Source organism: Martes martes, assembly GCF_963455335.1.
Source record: "Martes martes genome assembly, chromosome: 4".
Taxonomy (NCBI): Eukaryota; Metazoa; Chordata; class Mammalia; order Carnivora; family Mustelidae; genus Martes; species Martes martes.
The window spans coordinates 77,200,795-77,226,228 of record NC_137891.1 but is presented as its reverse complement, the minus strand read 5'-3'; the positions used below and the strand labels follow the sequence as shown (position 1 = coordinate 77,226,228).

At 38.3% G+C, this 25,434-nt stretch overlaps 1 protein-coding gene across 4 annotated transcripts in view; it reads right to left on the bottom strand.

Moving 5' to 3' along the window:
- The window catches only part of ATP6V1H (ATPase H+ transporting V1 subunit H), a 147,085-nt gene that overhangs the window by 24,850 nt on the left and 96,801 nt on the right, over nt 1–25,434 (bottom strand). For all 4 annotated transcript variants that reach the window (XM_080801765.1, XM_080801766.1, XM_080801767.1 and 1 more), the window contains one exon: nt 12,945–13,058. In XM_080801765.1, the coding sequence (XP_080657891.1) occupies nt 12,945–13,058 (114 nt within the window). The remainder of the gene's footprint in view (nt 1–12,944; nt 13,059–25,434) is intronic.

The following is a 25,434-nucleotide window of genomic DNA, read 5'->3' as shown; positions in this document are numbered from 1 at the left end:
ATTCATTAGCAAAATGAAGGGGAAATCAAAATTCTTTGTTTTAAACATTTCAGGCCACAAATTATATTCAAAACTGTGCCAAAAATCATTCAAGTAAAAAAACAGCAGCTACTCTAATAGCTACCTATTTTCTAGTGCTCTGCCACAAATACTTTTGGCAGTAAACATTCCATTCTACAGACAGACCTATTTGTTTGTTTTTATTTATTTGTTGACTTTAAAGATTTATTTATTTGAGAGAGAAAGAGAGAGGGCAGGGGGAGGGGAAGAGAAGGAGAGAGAGAGAGAAAGAATCTCAAGCAGACTCCCTGCTAAGTGCAGAGCCTAACTCAGGGCTCAATCTAATGACCCTAAGATCATGACCTGAGCTGAAATCAAGAGCAAGACACTCAACTGACTGAGCCACCCAAGCACCCCTACATTTGCTTTTATATTTAATAATCAACCTAATGCCTACTATTTATTACACTCACCCTAATTTAACATGATATTAAGGTAAAATAACTTCTCCTAACAATTTTCTCCAAGTTGGGAGCTTTGTTCTAAAGCTTCAACTTAAAAACTGATTTCAGGAAAGTAATTGGTCTCTTTTGTCACAATATAAGAAGTCTATTCTTACAGTCCCAATTTTTTAAAGTATATATTTAATAGTTTAAATCTAAGGTACTTAAATTTTTTTATTTCTACAGGGTTAAAAAATCAACAACTTTAACCTTGTTAAAGTAAATCATGGCTACCAAACAGTAAATAGATACTATTCCATCATGATACCTAGAGGAACCTCAGAATATTATTTAGGAACAAAGGCCCAAACAACTAACGTGTTCTGCTATCACCCAACAAATAACTTCTGTATTCTTGGAATCCTCAAGCATTAAGAGAAGCATAAAAAACATTACTTCAAAGAGACTATAAATGATAAAAAGGTGTTCCAAAAATGTATGCTAAGAGGGGCGCCTGGGCAGCTCAGTTGGTTGGGCATCTGACTCTTGATTTCAGCTCAGGTCACGATCTCAGGGTCATGAGATCAAGCCCTGTATTGGGCATTGCTATGGGCATGAAGCTTCCTTGGGATTCTCTCACTCTCCCTCTGCCCCTCTCCTCCTGCTTCTGTGCATGTTCCCTAAGGAAGGAAGATAGGAAGGAAGGAAAAATGGGAGGGAGGGAGGAAAATGTATGCTGATATATAATAAAACACACACAGTTACTTGGGGGAAGAAAAATCAGGTCCTGAAATGGCTACTGGGGCTGATCCATGAGTTCCTGTGTGTAGGAAAGGAGTGTCTCATTGCTGGGCGAGATCTACACACTGCTAGCCTTTCTGCACAAAAGACAGGGTGTGGAAGGAACAAAAGGAATGAAGAGATTCCTGTAATTAAGTCAGTCAGCAAACAGACCTGGTTTCTGCAGTCGAGCCAAACATAGCAAGGACTTGGGGGCAATGGGACAGGGGCGGGGGGGGGGGGGTGCGGGGAATGATCAATACTGACAATGTTGATTGTCAATGACATTGATCAATGAAATAGACAATAACAATGAACAGGCAGAGAGGAGACAGAAGGTGGGCTAGTGGTACAGCAATGTCACCTGAACACCAAAGCAAAGCCCTGCCAAGTGTCTTAAAAAGTGTCTTACTGTGTAGATGTAATGGGTAAGTGTACACTCATTAGGCCCCCAAGTATGCTTTACACAACAGAATGACAACTTGGAATTTGAATTATACAGATGCATGTTCAAATCTAACTCCATAAATGGGAGAACCTGGAAAATCACTTAACCATCCTTATGCACTGGACTTCACATCTGTAAAACTGAGAACAGAAATGTCCATCTTGCAGAAATGTGTGAAGACTATGTACATCCCTGGCTACTGCCTTCAGAGTATTAATTCTCTTCTCTCTCACAGTTGGGAATAGGACTGTTTCACTCCACCTTCATCTATTATCTATAAAGCACACCCAATAACTGGTAAGAGTGGGAAATATTCTGAACACTTAAACAATTGTGTTGCTTCCTAGCCACTTCCTAGTGCCCCCTTAAAATATAAAGTCTAAAACATTCAAAGTGAAATCTTTAGCTAGGAGGAAAACGTGTGCTTGGCACAAACTGGACACCTACCCTCCCCAATTTACCAATTCATTTCAATAAATATTTATTTGCTAAATGGTTCGGACAAGGGTTTTAATCTCACCAAGAGAAGAGGTACTGGCAGGGAGGTTTGTCTACACAGTTAGGAGTAGACAATCCCCACCGAATTACCTTTCCAAGTAACAATCCCATCCTGCCTCTTCAGGGCCTTCCCTTTATCAGTTTCTCCCAATCTAACTCCCCCCTCCCCACCACCACCAATTGCATTTAAACATTTCTTGATACAGAAACAAGTGATGACAGCAAACATCCACTGTCTACCTCAGGCCCCCCACAAAACGCTGTCTTTCCTCCTCTGTCTCCTAGAGGGAATGACCACTGTGACTTGCTTTAATTCTTCACCATCTCTGGGGCAATTTGCCTGCTCATGGCCACCAAGTGCCCTGGCCCAGGGCACGAATGATTTTCTTGCTGTCACATCCAAGATGCATGTTCATGCCTCCTTGCCCTGGTCCCCTTGGTGGTATTTTACACTGCCTAAAACTAACCCAGTCTTGCTTGAAATATACTTTCTTTTTCTTCCCTAACAGCATATGTTCCTGGTTTTCTCCTAACCCCACTTCTCATTAGAATCAGTCTTTCTCCCATTCCCACCCTCCTTGTGTAAAATCTATTGCTATTCTGTCGACACCTTAATACTTTTGTCTCAGTCTCTAACAGTGGTTCTTAACCTCTTCTGACCCCAGACCCCTTTGCAAATTTGAGGAAAAGCATGTACCCTGCCCACAGAAAGTATTTATACACAGGCTTTTGCATACAATTTCAGGGAGTTAATCCAAAACACCTCCCAGAGAAGAGTCCCACTCTTACATATGTTTTGGGGGTAATCTCATCTACTGCCATGACTTCAATGCTCTAATGACTGCTTTAGCTCTATAAACTCTAGCTCACATCTTGCTCTGGAACTCCAAACCTGTATTTCTATCTTTTGAATTTGTCCTTGGATATAATACAGGGACATCAAATTTGTGGGTCCAAAAAATCAACTCTTCACTGCCATTCATGAATCCTATTCCTCCTTCATCAGGTACAGAAGAAACAAGTGACCAAGGAACAGGCCCAGTAGGAAGCAGGGAATCTGGAAGGGCATACATATAGTCAGCTCACTACAGGAAGCTCAAGTAGACAATTATGAAGACACTGAGGGGTTAGCCTGCAACCGTGGAGAAACCCTGAGAGGACCCTAGGCAGAAAAGCCAGCCTACAGAAAACAACTAAGCAGATGGGCTACAGATGTGAGGATCCATGTGGCCAGAAGCAAAAGGAGGTAGAAAAACTTGCTGCCTTGCCCCTCCCCCACTGAAACTGGTTCCCAGTTTTAGTGAAACTGTGTGACTTCACCTACTACTGGATTCCGTGCGCTAAGCCGTCATCCCTCCAATAGTTTCTTTTATTTTTTTTTTTTTTTAAAGATTTTATTTATTTATTTGTCGGAGAGAGTGAGCACAGGCAGACAGAGAGGCAGGCAGAGGCAGAGGGAGAAGCAGGCTCCCTGCTGAGCAAGGAGCCCGATATGGGACTCGATCCCAGGACCCTGGGATCATGACCTGAGCCGAAGGCAGCTGCTTAACCAACTGAGCCACCCAGGCGTCCCATAGTTTCTTATATTTATACTAACTTGAGTAGATTTTTGTTTCCTGTAAATAAACCACTCCTGGTGAAGTAAAGCACACATACACAGAAGTTCAGATCATAGTTTACAAAGGTACTCTCACTAGTGTACTAGAACCAATCACATTCTTATTTTGCTCTCACAGAAACTTCTAGTGGCTAATTTGTTTCTATAATTTTATCATTTATATTACTTCTTGTGCAGCTCCTATTTAAATGTGCGACCTCTATTGGCAATCCACAAAAACACTGCAAATATTTTTCATTGTCATCTAAGAATAAATTTTTACCACCCTTCAATTTTATCAGAAATATAAGTTAACAAGTTAGCACACATATTCTTACTTAAAATAACTTTAAAAAATAGTAAAATTGCTGTAGGTTGTCAAAACATAATAAACTGGTATACTTGATTCTGAACATGCAGAATATACAGAAAATATCCTAGAAAGTAGGTGTATATGATACATCTATACACACATACATATACACACAATTCTCTTATGTAGGCAAAACAAAATTAGACAAATGAAAAAGTAGTCTCAAAATAATGTTTTGGGGCACCTGGGTGGCTCATAAGCCTCTGCCTTCGGCTCAGGTCATGATCCCAGGGTCCTGGGATCGAGCCCCACATTGGGCTCTCTGCTCAGCAGGGAGCGTGCTTCCCTTCCTCTCTCTGCTTGCCTCTCTGCCTACTTGTGATCTCTGTCTGTCAAATAAATAAATAAAATTTTTTTAAAAAATGATGCTTTACTAACATTATTAACACACTAACCATCAACATATAACCACCTTATCAAATAAGACATCTCATTAATTTATATGTCTAATATGTCTGAAGAAAAGAGATGTCTGCTGTCATCTAAATACCTTATGACTAAACTTTCTTAAAACTGTGTTAATGTTTGAGTACATTAAAACAACACATCACTCGGTGTGCCAAATAAAACGTCTACTACTAACATCTGATGAAAGGTATGGTTAGGAAATGTTTTTTGAACAGCTTTGCAATGTCTATTATAAAAACACTCCTGAAGAGATCAAAGACATAATGTCATTTTCAGAAAGTAATAACTAAGATAGGAAGCTGTTATCAAGTCACATTTCTCTCAAGATCACTACCTGAAGGGAAACTTATCAAATAGTACTCAGGTGCTAGGAAAGAAGCACTAGATATAACACAAAATTCTTCCTGGCTCAGGAGTGCTAACTTCTGGAATGTCAAGTGCCTGACTATATTCTCTCCTGCTACTCCAGTGTCCCAGCACAACCCACACAAGATCCTCATTGATTGTTACATTATCGTTTCTCCAGATTCAGTGTCCTACACACTGATGAATAAGACAGACTGCTGGCTCCAGAGGCATTACATTACACCTATAAAAAATAAAATCCCAAAATGCATTTTGCAATTACAACAGTAATACTTGACTCTTGCAAGAAGCACCACTGGATGCTAAAAAAAAATGAGTGAAAGTTTGCTGGGAAACAGAACCAGTATTTACAGTCTCCAAGTACTTCCCCAAAGATTACTTACTAATTACAAGAGGGAGAGAAGCTCAATATAGTAGAGAAACCTTATGCCACTTTAAGCAGGTGGAAATTAACACTACCAATAGTAGGGTAAATTGACTCAAGTGCTTCCTTATGAAAACACTAAGAAGAACATGACATCACCTCTGTGGTGTTCCTGAGAAAAATGCATACCCTAAAGCTAATCGGGAAGAAAGAGCAAACTGAAATTGAGGGATATTCTACAAAACAACTGGCCCTGTAGTCATTAAAAATACCGATGCTAAAAAAGACAAAGAAACAACAAAGAACTACTCTATTTAAATGACACTAAAGAGACAGAATAATTCAATGCAATGTATGATCCTAGACTGGACAAAACATATTTGCTACAGACAACAGTGCAAACAATAGACAAGCAAATGTGAATATCAACTATGGATTACAGAAGCATATCATTGTGCTATGGTGATATAAAAAATCCAGGTCCTAGGACTTATGTGCTGAAGCATTTAAGGCTAAAGGATCATAATGTCTGTCACTTAGTCTCAAATACTTCAGAGAGAGAGACAGGGAGACAGAGACAGAGACAGAAATAGAACATACAAATGCAGCAAAAAGTCAACAAGTGGTGAACCTAGAGAAAACAGCACTAGTTCACTGCATTGTTCCTTAACTTTTCAGTAGTTTAAATTCTTTCCAATTAAAATGTTTTAAAAAAATAGAAGTTTTTTTTCGTATCTCCCTTCTCCTTTGCAACTGGGGGGGTGAAAACTACATCCGAGGGATAGGGGAGCAGGAAGCTGAACAATCCTGGTTCTTTTATGACCTCGTTCACTCACTCAGTGATTATACCAGCTCTGGATTTGCCTTGCCAACAAGTACAGTTCACATTCCACGAGAAAGATAAATCCCTGATGTAATCCCTTCTGTAGGTACAGAGAATTACAGGGAAATGTTCTAGAACTCTGATACTGTGTATGTCTAAGGAACCTGAAGAAATAAAATTGGTATTCAGATTACTGTGGTTGCATTAAATCTTCCTGCAATACTAAGGCATATGACCTCAAAGGTGACCTTTTAGCAAAAGCTCAGCCACTCCCAAGCTCCCAATTTCCTTTCTGGTGACACAGCTGGGGCTTCCCATATGCAGCATGCTGACAGAGTGCCTCTGCCTAGAAGTGCTCCCTATCTAGACTCATCTTCACCAGCTAACTCCTTCTTGATCCTTAAGAATAAGCCCGGGCATCATCTCCTCAGGAAAACTTCCCTTTTGAAGGCCCGGGAAGAATGAGCCACAGTTCCCCAGCTCCGATGGCACCTACTCATACTTCTGCCCCAGCCCTCATGACACTGCACTGAAGGGGTGCTATGTCATGTGTGCTATGCCCTTATTTTCTACTTCCTATCTATTTTAGCACATATCCAATCATCTAATAAGTATTCCTGTCCATGTCTAAATCAGAGACAAGAGTAATAACTACAGAGATAACAGTAAACACTCCCTCAACTGGGAAAGTAACTGCTACAAATAGAATAGCACAGTGTTTAACCAAATGCTAAAATATTTTCTCATAAGATATTTCTGGGCTGTTTAGCAAGGCAGAGGAAACTGTCATTCAAGACACTATTTTTGTTCAGGCATCTCGAAAAACCTGCCCTTAAGGAAAGTGGGGCAAAAAGCTTCTGTAGGTGCAGAGAATTACAGGGAAATGTTCTAGAACTCTGATACTGTGTATGTCTAAGGAACCTGGTCTTTTAGGAACACCACTGGCTCCTATACTAACTCTTTTTACTGAATTCATTTTTAAAAATAACAAGTGAGGGGGCGCCTGGGTGGCTCAGTCATTAAGCGTTTGACTTCGCTCAGGTTATGATCCCAGGGTCCTGGGATTGAGCCTCACATTGGGCTCCTTGCTCGGTGGAAAGTCTGCTTCTCCCTCTCCCTCTGCTTGTATTCCCTCTGTTGCTGTCTCCGTCAAATAAATAAATAAAAAATCTTAAAAACATTTTTTTAAAAAGTGAGGACTGGTGATGAACATTATATAATTCACGGTGAGGGTTAGATATATAGTAGGTACCTAATGCATCACTGTATAATTCTTTTAAAAAGTAAATCTAATAAAAATTTAATTAAAGGAAATTTACATCAAAAGCTGTCTTTGTTTAGACGACAGACTTATCACCATCTTTTAAATGTATACCTCAAAATTTCAGTGGTGATGAAAACTTACCAATTCATTTGTTACCCATAAGATTTTGTTCCCCATCAAGAGAACATCTGGATGATATACTTAAATGGAAACTAAGAAAATAATTCAAAAATTTAATTAAATCTCTAAGATGAATAAATATAAAGTTTGCTAAGTCTTTATCTAATTTTTAGCATACTCTATTCTATGGAGCTTTGATTATTTAACACACACACACAAAGCCCATGAAACATTCATGTGACCACAAACTAACTGCCCCACCGGCTGAAAGAGAAAGGAGAAAAAGCATTTAAAAGCCAAGCATATTAGTTCATTTTTCTCTGCCTTCCCTTACTAGACAAGACTTTTCTTTTCTCCACACTTAACTGATCCTTCAAAACCCCAATCAGGTGTCTGTCTGTCTGAAAAGCCAAGCCTAATGGAACAAAACAACAACATGAATTTGATCCACAGATACACTAGTCACATGCCCTTAAATGTGAAATCTGTACTTGATTTTACACTTAATTATAAAGTACAGCGACTCCATTGTCTATCAGTGGTTTCATACTCTTTACTGTCTAAATGTTCATTGTCTACCTCTTCTAAATGTTTACTTAGGCTGGTACTTTGCAACAATTTAGGATTTATGTTATGCTGCCATCTCCAAAGCAATTGTAATTAAGTGGTACATAGTGTCCAGACAAATTAGTACAGCCTCAAAACATCTCTAACTAGCAAAGCAGAAGCAATTTTAGCCACCAACTTCACGGTGAGAAAACAGGCTATATAGAATTCTTCTTTACTTGGAATTGGTTTTGATATATTTTCTAATTGAGTTATATTTGTTTTTGAAAAATACACAAACGTGATACTGAAGACATTTTCAAAGATTCTTCCACTAAAAATGTTGTATGAATAATGTGGAAAATTCCAGCACCCAAAGGGTGGCCACAATTTTCTGAATTAATCCTGGAAAATGTTAAATCTGGAAATGTTTTATGCTTATTAAAAATCTCATGGAATATTTTAGTAACATGATTATTAATGCTAAAAAGCTAATGTAGATTTTTTTTTCCTTCAGTTCAGTTCAGTTCATAAGTAACTATTTTAATCACTGTATTTATGGCTATGTACTTACAGAATAATATTCTAAGCAGACATAGACATTAGAGAACAAAGTTGTATCACTCATACACTTGGCTTGGTGACGTCTCTGTTACATTATTTACCTACACATAAAATAACTGGAGGGAACAACGCTCTTATAACTTATTATTCAGCTAAAAAAAAAAAAAAGACTGAAAAATAATCTAGAAACAAATGGAAAATTCTACACAAGATCCTCTACCTACAAAATTCAGTGTTTCTTTCCTGAAGTCCTGAGCTGTCCATATGCACACACTGTTGCTTCTGAATTAGAGGCTGATTACATTTAAAATCATTCTGTAGGAGAAAAATGATGACATTTTATGATATTGAATTATAAAGTATAAACTGAGGGTATATATAAAAGTTCTCTAGAGTATGTTGTTACTGTTTATATATTTTGGCAAATTTATTAATATAAAAATCTGGAGCTGTTCAAAGAATAAGAGGCACAGAACGAATGCACAGTGGGTATGGGAAGAACATTTAGAAGGAAGGCTGTTCAGTGGGATTCACCTGCTCAAGACCTCCTAAACTGAGGAGACATGGGTATATGCCTACCATCCCCTGCCTCCCTGGCAACTCGATTCCAGCCCCCATCCACTCCCCAACCACATCAATGAGCGTTTTTGTATTCCATCCTTCTAAGTAAACACAGGATAAGGGGAGAAACACCAGCAACGCTAAGAACTGCAATTCATGATACTTTTGAAATCAACCATAAAATCGTGAAAAAGAATTAAGAATTTTCCCATGATATACAACTCTATATAGTCCCTGTTACATAAACTCAAATCCATCCCTATATTATCAAAAACTTATATTTAACTCCTTAAAATTAAGAATCAAAACCAAAATCCATAGACAGCTCAGTTCTATAATTTCAAAAGTATCCAATTTATACTTAAAATGTAATTTTAAACATATTTAAAACCAAAAAAATTCCATGTAGTAAAAAGTAAATATTATTTTACCATATCCAAAATTATGATTTAGTCTCATAAACAGAAGCTTTAGAAGGAATGCAACATCAAAAAAAAATCTAAAAATCACATAGGGTAGAAAAGTGAAAGAAAATCCAGAGTGTGTGGGAAATCTGAAAGTGTGGCCTAGGAGCAAACAATGAGTACAAATAAACATGCAAAAATGTCATGAAAAGCTGCTATTGCCATTGAGGCAGATTTCCATTCTACCTTGATCTATGATTATATTTTAATTATGCTCAACTAATTTCTTTCACTACACAGTACTAACATAAATCATTTATAAAACGCATTTTAATTAAAACAAACAAAATGCCAGAAGGAAACAAAATCAACTCATTTTTCATGTTTGTATCTGTGTGAAAATAAAACAATTCCAAGAGAATTTTGTAAGATTCAATCAATAAACATCTTTAAGACACCAGTGCCATATTTTCAGGCAGAAAAAAATCATTTACTTTAGGCAAGTAGAAAGGCAGTCTCCACCAGCATGATTTAATGAAGACAAATTAGATACCTGCATAAAGGCATAAGCTCAAAATCCTTTTTACACCTGGGGATATACTTTGTGGAAGATTTACTTTCCAACCTGCATTCTATTTGATCTCATGTTAATCTGACATTTAAATAAACTGCTATTACTTGAGCAATTTTCATACTTTGGCACAAAGAGACATGGAAATGTATATGTCACAACAAAATACATGTCACAAAAAAAATTTTCTTCATATGAAAATTTTTTTCAAAAAGAAAAGTGTAGGAAAATACTGACATTAAGCTTCTCCATCAAAGGAGATTTGTCATAATTAAAACAAAGTTAAAAGAGCTTAGCACATAATTAGAGAGGAGGAAAAAGGATATTCTCTCATCAGCTAGTCAGTGATACAGAGCAAATAACCAGTTTCTGGCTATAAAGACATTTATTTTTTTCTTTTGTAATCATACACTGAAAAATGTACCAAGAAACTAAATCAAGTTCCTAAATTCAAGGAAAATATTCCAATTGCACATGTCATCTTCAATGCATGATCATTTAAACAACAAAAATTTTCAACCAAAAAATTTTCTCCACTAGTAAAGAAAAGAGGTTAACTAACATCTTATCTCATATCCATCTTTTCTTCCACATCAGAAGCATATATCAAAAAAAAAAAGATAAACCCAACAATAAATCCTTCATGAGAAAAACTATTAAAATAAATTTTTCTTATTGGCAAAGCAGGATTTATACTTCAGCAACCTTAAATTCACCAAAAAGAGAAAGTAAAATTGTGTTTTACAGAAGGCAAATATAACTTTGCTGGTTGCAAAAGCCTCAAATTCTACTAAATGCAAACATTCTTTAAACTAATTTAAAGAAAGAGGCACAAAGAAACCAAGAGATATAAAATTACTAATGAATTCATTTTTGTTGAAAATGTGGCCCATGGTAAAGTGAAACAAGGAGAGAAATCCAATGGAGTATTCTGTTTTTACTGATAGCCTTGAAAAGTTTTTTCCTCCTGCTAAAGAGATAAAAACCATTTCTAGTGCCCTCTGCCTTGATTCCCTTCTTCTTGCACTGAGTATATGAAAACAAGTAAAAACACCTTCAGTCCATCAAGTGCAGATAGCACTAGCTCTGAAATCTTTCCAAGTTCACCCACTTGTTATCTCAACTTTCAGTGTTCTAGTCCAAGCCACTAGTCATCTCTACTTTCAACCACAATGAGAACCTACTAAAATAGCCCTTTGCTTTCACACCTACCCATGTATAATCCACTCACCAGAGAGTAGCCTAAGTGATCTTTTTAAAACATATATCAAATATTCTCATTCTCCCATTTTAAAATTTTTCAATGGCTTTCAACTCATCTTGTAAAAGGAAGAGCCAAATGGTAGCCCACAAGACCTACATGATCGGTTCCCTGACAGCATCTTCTTTCCCATCTTGTTCCATGCTGGCCCTCATACCACCCTCAAATTAAAGTCTCTCACGCCTGGCACTGTTGACAGATTGGGCAGGACACTTCTTTGTGATGGGGGCTGTCCATGCATTTTAGGATATTTAGCAGCACCCCTGGCCTCTCCCCACTTATACCTGTAGTACCAGCACCCCCCATTGTCTCTGGACAACCAAATATGTCCCCAGACATTGCTTTTAAAGAAGCCAAGCTTCATGGACCTTTCCCTCTCATCCCCTTTACCTGAAATGTTACCCCTAAGACCTGGATTGTATGGCTAGTTCCTTATCATTACAGTGTCAGCTTAGCTGTTTTGGCCTACGCGGAGAGGCCTTCTCTATTCATCCTACGTAAAGCTGCACCTATTTCCATCATATCTATAGCCCAGCATTTCATACAGGGTACAAAGTCCTCAAAAGGTGGTTATTGAAAAAATGCAAAATGTATTTATGAAAAAAAGTACTTAAGTGGCAACATCTTAATATTTCATGTGTGATGCCACAGCAGCGCTCCTGGATAGTCCCCTATACTGTATTGCCTGCATCTTTCAAATGTATGTCTTCCAAAGCACCATTAATTCTTTCCTTGGAGGTACTGGTAGTGTTACTGCCAGTTACAAGGAATGTGTATTTGTTCACTGTGCCTTAACAAAACAGCCCAGCCCTAAAGCATCCTTCCAAATGGTGAAGAACAGAAAGGTACATGACCTCTTCAGTAGAGCACTGGAAGCACTCAACACCCAACTCACAGTGAAAAATAGCCACAGCAAAGGGCATTCTGGTTTGTTCCATCACGGACACAAAAGGCTCACCACTGTATCTAAACAATCACTCTTCAATTTATCTTATTTTAGGTAGGTACAAAAGGTCCATAACTTTTATTTGGAAAATAAAAACAAATGAGAGGAAACACATGACTTCCATTACTTCAAAAGCAAAAGGCTATAATGAATGAGATGTGAGAGAGAGGAATCTTAGTTGATCTATCAGCTTTTAGTGTTTTCTTTAGTGTTTTCACATGAACCAGTAAAAACCATTCAGGTTAACCATATGCTGAATAGTTACACCGTGCAAAACTGTAAAGCCTCTGATTAGTAATCCAACTGGATTCCATTCAACTCCAAAAAAGGTGGATTCCCTTAAGCCACAAATATCCTTTTAGTTAATTCTAGAATTGTTTTTGATATTAGTACTGTGAATACACATTTTTTGAGAACACCAATGCAGTTAGTCTTCCCAAAACATTATCATTGCTCTTGATTACTAAAATATATTTCTAGATATTTCATCAGAACTGTTGATTTAAAAAACTATCATTCGTCAGTGCATTTATCAGAGAACTTTTCAAAGGGACAAGTGAGAGCTTGCAGATCAGTATGGGAGAGGAAAGAAAAAGCCAGCACATACCAGTTGTGCACCATGAGTTTCTGCACAGCCAGAAGAGCATTGTAGCGAACCTGCTGGTCCTCGTGGTGCATGTGGTTCATGACCAGCTGCTTCCCACCAAGCTGTTCAATGACCCTGTGGAATAGAAGCCACTTTGTGAAGATGCTGCAATTCCTTGCTAACTCACATTGTTAGTCAGCAGAGAGCCCATATACCAGAGTGCCAAGGGATTTTAAAGAGAAAAGTTCCAATATAGGTGAGTAAACCAACACGTCTTTTTCAATATCATTTTTCCTAACTCACAGATTTAACATATTCAAGTACTTACTCTTTTGAATTCTTACTGGGGAATCCAGCTGTTATTCTCATTTCCTAATCCAGGCAAGTATCCTCTACCTACTACTCACAAACTACTGTAGTATTCTAGAGTACAGTTTTCTAAGTTGTTGAGTATTAAAACTGATTACCAATATTTCTGGCCTGCTTAAAAGCAGTATACTGAACACCACCTAATGTCTGTAACAGTATCAGATCAGCATTAAATCCACCAGTTGCCGTGCTGTGAGCGAGGCTCAGATGACAACTGCAGGGAACACAGGGTTAAAAAACACCTAGCAGAAGTCGTGTTAATTTCCTAAAAAAGACTTGATTTATAAGATATCTGCCCTTTCTTATAATGATGAAATATGCCACATGACCTCCTGGCCAGTGAAACAGAGGAGAAAATTCCTACTGTCAAGAGCACCAAGGTGATTGACAACTGACACTGCTTTTTATCACTGTGTCCTGTAACACCCTGAAAAATCTAGTTATCACAGATGCAAATATGAAGCGAAAATGGTGATTTGCTTCATGAAAAGAGGTTCTCTGTTCGTTGCAAGGGTGCAGCTGCGGCTAGAGCTGTGGAGGCTTTTAACCCAGCCCAACAGTGTGGAGTCTTCAGCCCACACCCTCTAATGGGCACCACCATCACTACCACACAGTGAGCAATAATGCAGGCGGGGCTTTGGTGGTTGCAGACAGTCTCAAGGACAGGTGGATGGCAGTCAAGAGTGTGAGAGAGAGGCTTTTGTCTGTAAAGCTTTTTATACTTTATTATTAAAGCATCTTTAAAAAAAAAATACATTGAATTGAGGGGGAAAATACAGTATAAGTATACCCGAACATCAGTTGAGTGCTTGTTATGCACCAAGTACTATGCTTTAAAACGTTACTTATCTAACACCAGCTCTGCTCATTATTGGATAGATTACATTAAGTCATTTAACCTAGTGAACTCCTTCCTGCCAAGTGAGGGGAACAAAGACACCTCTTTCATGGCATTTCTGTGAAGACCAAAGGCCATAAAGCCCTGGTCCCTGCAATATGGTATGCCCATGTCTGTTGTTAAATGACACTGGAGATGGTGATGGTGGTAATAAGGACATGGGCTGCTTCCCTTCAATCCATTCTCCTCCAAGCAATCTTTCCAAAAATCTGAATTATCATTTTCCCTGCTTAAAACAATGCCTGACTGGGTCCTTCACAGTCTGACTTGGAGTCACAGTCACACACCTTTGTTCTCTGCACTGACTCCCAGGCCTTCTTCCAGGTCCTTCAACCACAGGCTCTTGGTACATGCCGTTTTCTCTCCCAGAAGCTTTCCCACTTCATATAACATCCCACTATATAAAGATAACTTCTACGCACCTATAAGATCTTGCCTCAATTGCCACTTACTCAGAGAAGTCTTCTCTCTGCCCATATTAATCCCTCGAATACGCCCTTTCATGGCGCTATGTATCTTTCCTTGTACTCATCTGAGTTGCAATTTTACACCTGAATGACTTTATAAACTATTAAATTTGTCTTCCTCATTATACAAGAAGATCCATGAAGGACAAAATATGCATGGTGTTGCTTACCCTTTGTTCCCAGGGCTCAAGACAGAAAGTCCTCATCAAATATCTATTAACTAGATTATTGTATTTTTTTAATATGTACTACATTAATAACAATATCTGTTATCATCCAGTTTATTTTTGTCAAAATGACATCATTAAAGGACAAATAAGCCTTCAAAAAAGATAGCCTTTTATTGTAGCAAAACTGCCTAATGATAACCCTCCCTCAATTGCATACTATTACCAGAATCCCAACAGCGAACATTTACGCAGCACTTACTATCTGCCAGTTATTCATCTTTGCACTTTCCATTATTAACTCTTCCAAGAGTTTTAAGTAGCCTAGGATGGCAATTGGGATTACTGATGGAAAACAGAAATTTAAAAGAAAAACATACAAATCAGGAGTAACATTCAGGAAAAAAGTCACAAGGTCCAATATGCCTTTTTCTCGCATGTGCTTAGAATTATCCATTGCCACACTAGAAAATATTGATCTCCCTAAGGGGATGATTTAACTAGACATCAGTTTACCTAACATTTTTGTAATCACGTTAACTTTGTGGAACTGCTAAAACTCATAGGTATACATGTACACATGGGATGATGATAATAATATGGAATTCCTTCTGCCTCAATATCACTGAGATGCCAAATCAGTAGATATCAGACACTAAAGTGAATCTGTGAGAGAACATCACATACAGAATTCATAAAGAACTCTAATAATTTTTAATCCCCTTGGGGAATTCTATGTCAAATATTAAAGGATCCAGGAAGGAGAAGGGTGATTTGTATGTGCTCTGTGGAACGTGATGAACCACATGGTAAGTCCCTCCCCAGCAGAAAAGAAAAAGGTGATGATGGCTTCTAACCCCATGCCAAGGAAGCCACACAGAGACAGGCACATATTCCCTGCAGTGGCCCAAGCCTGAGAGGTCACGGTAACCCACAGCAGCAAAGTAGAGGGAGCAGCGTCAGGATCAGCCAACATTCCCAGAGCCTGGGGGTACAAAGAAGTTTGAGTGGCACCACGAGCCAGATGAAACACAACAATGGCTCACCCCAGCCTAGGAGAGCTGTGGTGAATGGCCCAGAAGAGGTACCTCCAATATACCCAAAAATGTGCTCCAAAGAGAAATTATCAGCTTCAGACATCCACCAAGGTGGAAAAACATAAAGCAGCCATCAATAATACCAAGTAAAAAAATCCCTGCTTCTTCCTGTTGCCTCCTCCTTCCCCATTCACAGCCTCAGGAAGACTGAGGCAGCAGTAGGTAAGCTCAGAGTAACAGAGCCAGGGGGCGCCTGGGTGGCTTGGTGGGCTGGGCCTCTGCCTTCGGCTTGGGTCATGGTCTCGGGGTCCTGGGATCGAGCCCCATGTCGGGCTCCCTGCTCAGTGGGGAGCCTGCTTCCCCCTCTCTCCCTGCCTACTTGTGATCTCTCTCTCTCTGTCAAATAAATAAATAAATCTTAAGGAAAAAAAAAAAAAAGAGCCAGGAAGAAAAAGGACTGTGGGCCTGCACCTGTGTGGGCATCACAGATAAAACAGAGAAGTACTACTTTTGAACAAGTAGTGTGAAGGGCTACCAAATGTCTTCAACCAAATCATTTTTGTGATTTAAAATGATCATGGGGCTGTGAGGGGAAAAGTCATAACCCACCTAGGTTTTCATCCAAAGGCATGAAAAGATTATCGTCCCTGAATAAGTTTTTAAAGGGGTTTGGGGGAACAAATGTGAAGACATTCTTATTTCACCACAACCTCTTATTAGTATGTATGAGCTACTTTGGGGGGGGGGGGCTGGTATAGCTGGCTTCTTACTCCCCCTAGTTAAGGTAATGCCCCTGTCTTCCCCTGCCTGTGCCTACTCCTTCCAGGGGATACTTCTGTGCGTGGTGATTTTGCAAGCAGGAATCCATGACACACAAATCCACTCTCTTTTCTTTTCCACGCTGGCTCAGTGCCACCTAGGGCTAACGGGTCCAGTAATAGGAAGGCCATCTGTCTATTATTGACTTTCTCAGGGAAGATTCTATTTTGGCTCTATCTGTTATCTCCTTTGTCAAGTTTCTCAATAGTCTGGAATTCAGACAAGTAGGAAGGGAATTATTTATTGGGCCCCATCTGGATCCTCCAACACATGGAAAATAAGCCGATTCTCATTATTTATGGAGGTTGTGTTCTGTAAAGTCACCATGAATGCTGATTTAGTGAATACTGAGATTCTTAGGGGAAATACAGGATTATGGTCTTGCAAGCCTCTGGTCATGACATTCCACCAATTTATCAATACATAGCCTTGTTTTACACGTTTCTGTTTAGAGACAACTTAACATCTATTGTTGATTCATCAACAATGAACTCATAGCCAAGAGCACCATAACTCACGCTGGAATGAGCCTTATCTAACACATGTACTTCCTCCCTAAGGTACACCCCAGCCTTCATGTGCTCAGGACACCAGACAGCACTTTAGCTTGGAGGCCATTTTACACAGTCACCAAAAAAAAGCACAAAAATGCAAAAAACATGGCACTAAACAAATCTCAAAAAGGGCACCAGTTTATAGTATAAGAGCTAAGACAAGAAGGCTGAGCATTGCCTTCTTGGACTTTAGTTGTGTGCCCAGCAACTCAAACTTTCCTCTGCCCTGCATGTGTCTACAAATGATCTTGAAAGCATGAATATTAATTTAGGGATTATCCATAAATTTTATTTTTTTTCAGTGTTCCAAAATTCATTGTTTATGCACCACACCCAGTGCTCCATGCAATACAAGCCCTCCATAATACCCACTGCCAGACTCACGCAACCTCCTACCCCCCTTCCCTCCAAAACCCTCAGTTTGTTTCTCAGAGTCCACAGTCTCTCATGGTTTGTCTCCCCCTCCAGTTTCCCCCAACTCACTTCTCTCCATCTCCCAAAGTCTTCCATGTTATTCCTTATGCTGCCTAACCCTCTATACACTGGTGTTTTTGACATTTTAAACCCTTGCCCTTTATACCATCTTCTCATATTACCAGCAGCAAGTAAATTTTTAAGAATTTTGCTTTTAATAATTTACATTATTATATTTATTCATTAAGCCTTCATTTCCAAACTCCAGAGATTCCAACAGATCTCACAGAGGGATGGACAATCTCCACTCCATGGAAATTCAGTGCTATAAAATGAAGACATTTCCTGTCTTCTAAATTTAATTGAAACACCAATTACTTTCAGATTATACAGATGTCCAAAATCATTGATACATGAAAAAATAGTGAGAAAAGAATATTCCCAGTTAGTATATTAATACAAGACATCATTAACACAAGACACCATTAAAAAGACAGGATAGTTGAATGATTTAATTTAGGACTTAGATCCAAGTACCTTATTCACAAGGTATTATCTAATAACGGAAAACTTGCTAACTGTATTCTGAAGCAAGTCGAGTCACTAGCACATTAGGCTTTAAAGACTTGCAGTATTTAACAAATTCAGTACTGGCAAGAATTTTTTTTTTTTTAAGCAACTGAGAGAGGGGTTGGATAGAGAGAGAGAGAACACACACAAGTGCATGAGTAAAGGAGGGGAGGATCAGAGGGAGAAGCAGACTCTCCACTGAGCAGGGAGCCTGATGTGGGGCTGATCCCAGGACCCCAGGATCATGACCTGAGCCAAAAGCAGATGCCTAACTGACTTAGTCACCCATATGCCCCCCTGGCAAGAACTCTTAAGAAATGTGCAGCTGGTGAACAGAGAAATGTAATTTTACAGTAAACTTTAAATATCCTAAAAAGCATAGCACTATTTTTGTTTGTTCTAAAGATCTTTTCCCCTCTTAATGTAGTTCTACAATATATAATAGAGTTACATAAAATATCTTGATAAGGATTCTACTGTTCAGTATACTACTCATGGTTAATGAAGTTATATCACACTATAACATATTATGATTCCACAACATATTGCCAAAAATGGTTAAGTTGCATGTTTACACACAAGTAGATACTTGCGTATCTATGAAAATAATGCACCCTCTAGAGTTTGTAAGTTTAATAACACAGAAATCACTATTTTGTTCACTATGCTGTATTATTCCATTTTGTTCCCCTTAAAGAAGATCATTAACATTTCTAAAAATAAAAATAATTTAGGTAAATATTTACCAGGTTTCTAAATGGGAACATTCCTTCGAAGCTTAAAAGTGGAAGAAAACACAAAGATTTTTCACTGCAATGTAAGCTCCATGAAACAGTACTGAGAATGGTGTCCAGCACACAACTGATGTCAAATAAAGCCTTAATGCCTAGTGAATTAATGAATTTCACCATATGGCAACTGACATTTACATGATAAAAATTTTATGAAAAAAAAATGAGGTAAACAGCAAACTTTGAAAATCTCTATCTCAAATGTAGCAGCTAAATTCCCAATAAGTCACATAAATAATTAAAGTACAAATTAAAAGCACCAGGTACTGGTTTCCCCCATGAGAGCTTAAAGAGAAATGGTTAACACTCATTGATGCAGAGAAGGTGGTAGAGATGCTATTCTCACACACTGCTGCTTGGAGCTTGAAGTCCTCTCTATTTAACAATGTTTTTAAAATCTCAGGGCGCCTGGGTGGCTCAGCCATTAAGCGTCTGCCTTCGACTCAGGTCATGATCACAGGGTCCTGAGATAGAGCCCCAAATCGGGCTCCTTGCTCAGCAGGAAGCCTGCTTCTCCCTCTCACACTCCCCTTGCTTGTGTTCCCTCTCTTGCTGTGACTCTCTCTGTCAAATACATTAAAAAAAAAACTTTAAAAAAAAAGTAAAATAAAATAAAATTTCAGAAGTACTTATATACTTTCTCTCAGTGAAATGTATTTAAGGGACCAGAAAAAAAAATAAATAATCAGAAATGTCTGCAAAGACGTTCACTCTGTTTTTATAATAATGAAAAATTGGAAACATACCAAATGGCCACTAGTAAAATTTAAGCACACTGGAATAAATTTATCTATAGGCAGCATTAATATATATGTTTTAAAATTTGTAGATGGGAAATTCCCATGAAAAATGAATAAAAATAGGAGATAAAATAGGAGATATAACATGATCAATATTCTGGAAGGAAAAAAATGTACGTATAGAGGAAAAAAACCTGAAAATAAATAAACTATTACTTTTACCTCAAAACTACAGTCTTGTTTTTTTATTATTCTTTTCTGTATTTTTCAAGTTTTCTATAGAAAGCTTGTTACTTTTCATGATAACTCTAACGTAGAAAAGATAAATGAACAAGTTATTAATTTTTATTTGTATATACTATGCTAGGTTTTGTACAAAGGGAAACAGAGCTATTTACCTCATATAAAAGTGTGCATTTTAAGAAAACAAGCAGGAGTTCTTTTGATAGCTCTTTCTCTCAACATTTACTCAGCCCTACTATGGTCAACAATATGCCTCATCAGATATAGTTCCTCTTTTTGAGAGCTCAAGACCAGTTTCAGTGGGGAGAGGGGAGATAACGAGGCGATCATTATGTATAAGCTGAAAAGGGCTATGGACATATATACCGAACACCGGAAGCACAGAAAATTGGACAGATACTGTGTTTTGTTTTAATGGCAATATACTAGTTTGCCAGATTAAAAAGAGAAGAATTTTTTTATCAGTCAGTATTTTTACTTGAAGAGATAGAAACTTGCCTACCTAATTAAGACAGTGAAAGAATCCCTGAAAGGCAAGTACAGCTTGGAAAGCTGGGGAGCCAAGCGTGAAGGCTGCCCAGACTGATTCACAAGCAAGCGACCAAATTAGCAGTCCAGCAAGTGTGGTACTGGGGCGAGGCACAGAACCTTGAGTTTCCTCTGCTCATCCCCAGACACCAGGTGCTATGGTCTCCCATCTTCATGGAGCCCAGCCACAGCTGCTGCCTGAAGGCAATGCCTGCCGTACCCACTTCCCTCCACTCCTCATTCCTGCCAGAAGTCTGGGGCAGCAAGATCTGATTTGCTGACTGAGGCCATAAGCATGTGGCTGGAAGCAGAGGAGTTTAGAAAAGCATGCTGTTGGCATTTTTATCTTCTACAACGAAAGGGAGCACATGCTTTGGAAGGTGGGAATTCCTTGAATATAGGAAAACTATTTAGATGTTGTACTACTTAAAAGGAAAAAAACAAACAAACATTCACTATAGTATTCGAGGCAGAGAGAGGGGAGTGCACTTGCACAAGCCCCAGGAGGGTTTGATGGGGCTCTGGGTTGCTGTTGCAATGTTCTGCTGCCTGGAAAGATGTTCACCACACCAATTGCACCAGTGAATTATGCATGCAAAGAGGGAACACTCTCTTCGGGACAACTCTCAGGTGCTAGTCATCAAAGTGTGATTTCTGGGTGTTCAGCAGGGCCACAGGTGGTCTTGTGCTTTTCAAGGACAAAGCAATGGAACAGTTTTATTCACATCCCATCATACATACACATTTGAAAAATAAGATTAATGAGTGGTGTTTGTTTCCTGGAAATTGTATCACAGTCTTAAAGGCTGTGGGTCCTTCATAACAACTGAACTAACAAGTACAGTTGACAGAATAAATTCATTTGGATAGTTTACTTTCATCTTATTTGCATTTATTGAGGGCACTTATTAAATTTGTGGTTTGGGGGGAAGTTATGTTCTCCACCTGAATTTACAAAAACAAGTTACTGAATTGAAAGGGTTTCTTTAAACTACAAAAGGAGTCATGAAAATAACAACAAATAGGTAAAACAACAGTAAATAGAACTCCATTTTGAATATCTCATGTAAATCTGCACGCCAAGACAAATCTCAGTGTGATGAAAGAGAATGACAGATAGGAAATACGGCTGTATTGCTACCTAAATATTCATCACTGGACCAGCAATATATTCACCTATAGTCTCCAAAACACTTTTGATATGAAACTTTGTCAACTGATCGATTTTACTGTTTGAGATGGAGAAAGGGACAAAATTCAAAAGGAAACAATGCCTGCTTTGTGATGAGGAGTACAAATCATTCCCAAGAAACTTGTAAAAAGAAAAAAGTCCACCACAAGAATACTATACTCTTAGAGAAAGCCAAATTTCCTTATTAAGTAATGTTTAAAATCACATGGTATCAAAAACATACAGTGGAAAAGAGTACAGTTGAACTTTGAACAACATTGGAATGGAGGAGGTTAGGGACACCAACCTCTCACACAGTTAAAATCCACATATAATTTTTAACTCCCCTATAAGTTAAGTACTAATAGCCTACTGTTGAACAGAAGTTTTACCAGTAACATAAAGAGTCAATTAGCACATATTTTGTGTGATACACCATATACTACATTCTTACAATAAAGTAAGCTAAAGAAAAGGAACTGTTACTAAGAAAATCATAAGACAAAATACATTTACAGTACTGTATTATAAAAAATCCACATATAAGTGGACCTACACAGTTCAAATCAATGTTGTTCAAGGATCAACTGCAATTGCTATCGTGCAGGATAGCAGATACTTAACAAATGGACAAAATTACTCATTTAACTGGTACTTACTATGTGGTAAGTGGTGTTTAAAGCACATTACATATGAACTCATTTAGTTCTCATATTTACAGAGGAGGAAACTGGCACAAAGAGGCTATATGCCAAGGTCGTACAGTTACCAGGTGGCAGGGCTGAGATCTGAACCTAAGCAGACAAGTTTAGTCTGTGCACTTAACCACCGGTAATTCAGTACAGATGACTGTGGTGCCCATTAGCTATTAGCATATGTACTGTGCATGTATGGAGGAGATACTCCTGATTTCTCTGGAGGGTATAATGTGGACAAGAAGTTGTTGGACTTAGTACTGACAGAGGACTAGTTAGGTTTACCAGGGAGAATTAGTGCTACATGGACAAAGAGATTAACTCAGTTGGACCTTGCCTGCCTACTAATCTTGTTAGTGTTAAAAGAAATGCAAGTGCGAATTTGATCAAGTTATAAGAACTGAGTGAAGAAAAACATGGGGGAGCATAAGACTGCCTTTCCAAACATAAATATGTCATTCTTTTTTTCTGGGGGTGGGGAACTTACTTTCTTTGCTCGTATTATTTTTCCTCAAGAAGTAGTAAAGGATAATTATTGGTTTCCTCAGTATGTGATACATAAGACAGCACTTTCAGTGATAAATACCAGTAAAAATCCTTTCCATTATTCTAAGCAACTTAGCAATGTAGTAGTCATCATCTGAATAGGTTAAAAAATATCAACATCAGAGTGCCAGGGTGGCTTAGTCGGTTAAGCATCTGACTCTTGATTTCAGCTCAGATCAAGATCTCAGAGTCCTGAGATGAAGCTCCACATCAGGCTCTGCACTCAACGCAGTCTTGCTTCTTCCTCTCTCTTTGCTCTTAGCCCGCCTGCATTCTCTCCCTCCCACCCCTCTCTCTAATACATAAATAATCTTAAAAAAAAAAAAAAAAGGAATATTGGGATATCTGGGTGGCTCAGTCAGTTAAGCATCTGCCTTTGGCTCAGGTCATGATCCCAGGACCCTTGGATCAAGTCCCACATCTGGCTCCTTGCTCAGTGGGAAAGCCTACTTCTCCGTCTGCCTGCCACTCCCCCTGCTTGAGCTCTCTCTGTCCCTCACTCTCTCTCTCTGACAAATAAATAAAATCTTTAAAAAAAAAAAAAAAGAGAGTATCGACATCAAATTTAAGATACCAATGTAATTATTTTAGGGTGACTGATTTGTAATGAAAATGGATATATCATTGAAAGTTTGAATTTTTCCAAATCTAAATGTTTTTATTTTATTCATGAAGGGAAAAAAATGAGGACTATAGTTAAAAACGACATCTACAAGCTACAACTGAATTTAAAGAGATACTTTTATATGGCCAACTGCAACCACAAAGTAGACTGGGAATTGTTTCGCCTCTGTCTCACAAGTAGCAACATTCAATTTCCCTGCTTTTACATGGAATGGACCAGTCAACTTAATATATGATGAACTGTTAAAGCATGTTTCAGGGAGAAGTCCTTTGAGTCCACATATGATCTGAATATCCAGAACTATCTGCAAGAGGCTTTAAACTGTTGTAGCCATTCCTGCCAACTTACTCTAATGAGTTAACATTTTTTTAAATTTAGTAGCAATAAAAAAGAGGAAGTGAATAGAGAACTTGACTTATGCACAACTCAAGCATTCTATTCTTGATACCTTGGTAAAAGATCATGAACAAATAATTCCTATAACTGACAAGAAAGAGTTATCAGTACTTTAAACTATAATCACATTTTTTGAGTATTGATTAATTTTATTACTGTTTATTTCAAAATGTGGGTCTGCAAAACCACCAACAGTCTATTTATTACGTTTGAGAAACATTCCTATGTAGGAAGATGTGGGAACGACTTCACAGAGAGAATGAGTCTTCAAGGGACTATGTGATAAGGAGAAAATAATTTGAAAATATGTTTCAAGGAAGGAGGAACAGAAAACTGTACAGAAATTAAGTTACTCTGAGATAATCCTGGTGAGTGACTTCAAAAAAGAATGAATATACTGGTCCATGGATCCATATAAGCCACTGGAAGGACAAAGAAAAATAGTAGCATTGCCAGAGTTGCAGGCAGGCAGGCAGGCAGGCATGAATGAATGAGTAACTGTTTTAGGAAGTGTTTTAGCACTGAGGATTGATGCAATGTATGATACCAGTGATATGTAGTCTGAAGAAGTTAAGCATGGTGTCCAAGATAATCCTTAACTGGGGGAGACACTTGGAAGGGGAGAAAAGAAGGGATGTGGTAGAACTGGATGATGTGAAGGCATAACAGGTTTCTGATTAGCAGTAGATACGGTGTAAACAGTGCATCCATAAGACACATTTGAAGCCCTAGGGTTCAAGATGTTGGTAACAAGTCAGTACTGTAAGAAAGAAAGTTCTTAAATAAGCTTTTCACCAGTTTTATGATTTTAGAATGAGGATATTTTATCTATATTTGCTTTTTCCCTTTCTAAAAGTACTGTAAGTAAGCGATTACATGATTATGAAGGATTCACCTATCCTCTCTCTGTTTTTCATGTTAAACACATCTTAGGTGTGCCTGGATGGCTCAGTGGGTTAAAGCCACTGCCTTCGGCTCAGGTCAAGATCCCGGGGTCCTGGGATCTAGCCCCACGTCAGGCTCTCTCCTCAGCGGGGAGCCTGCTTCCTCCTCTCTCTCTAGCCTGCCTCTCTGCCGACTTGTGATCTCTGTCTGTCAAATAAATAAATAAAATCTTAAAACACACACACACACACACACACATCTTAGATGGGCTAGGGACCTGGGTTATTAGCTATATTTATATAAAAGTAAAGTTCATCTTTGTCTTATCTGAAAATTCTCAACTTTTCATAATAAAATGGGCTATTTTAAAGTGGTATTAATGTTAGATAGTTCTTAAAATCAAAGTGTCAAGAACTACAAAAGGTCTTAGCTTTCATCCCACTTGCAAGCTAGCAAGTAAAGCTGCCATAGTTTCATGGAGACCTGTAGAAGACACTGAGACTCCTGGGTCAAAGATAAATGCTAGTTTGTTACTCAAGGCAATTGCAGTAGCAAGAATATTAGAACTTTGCGCTGGTTCCCCAAACCACAATTTC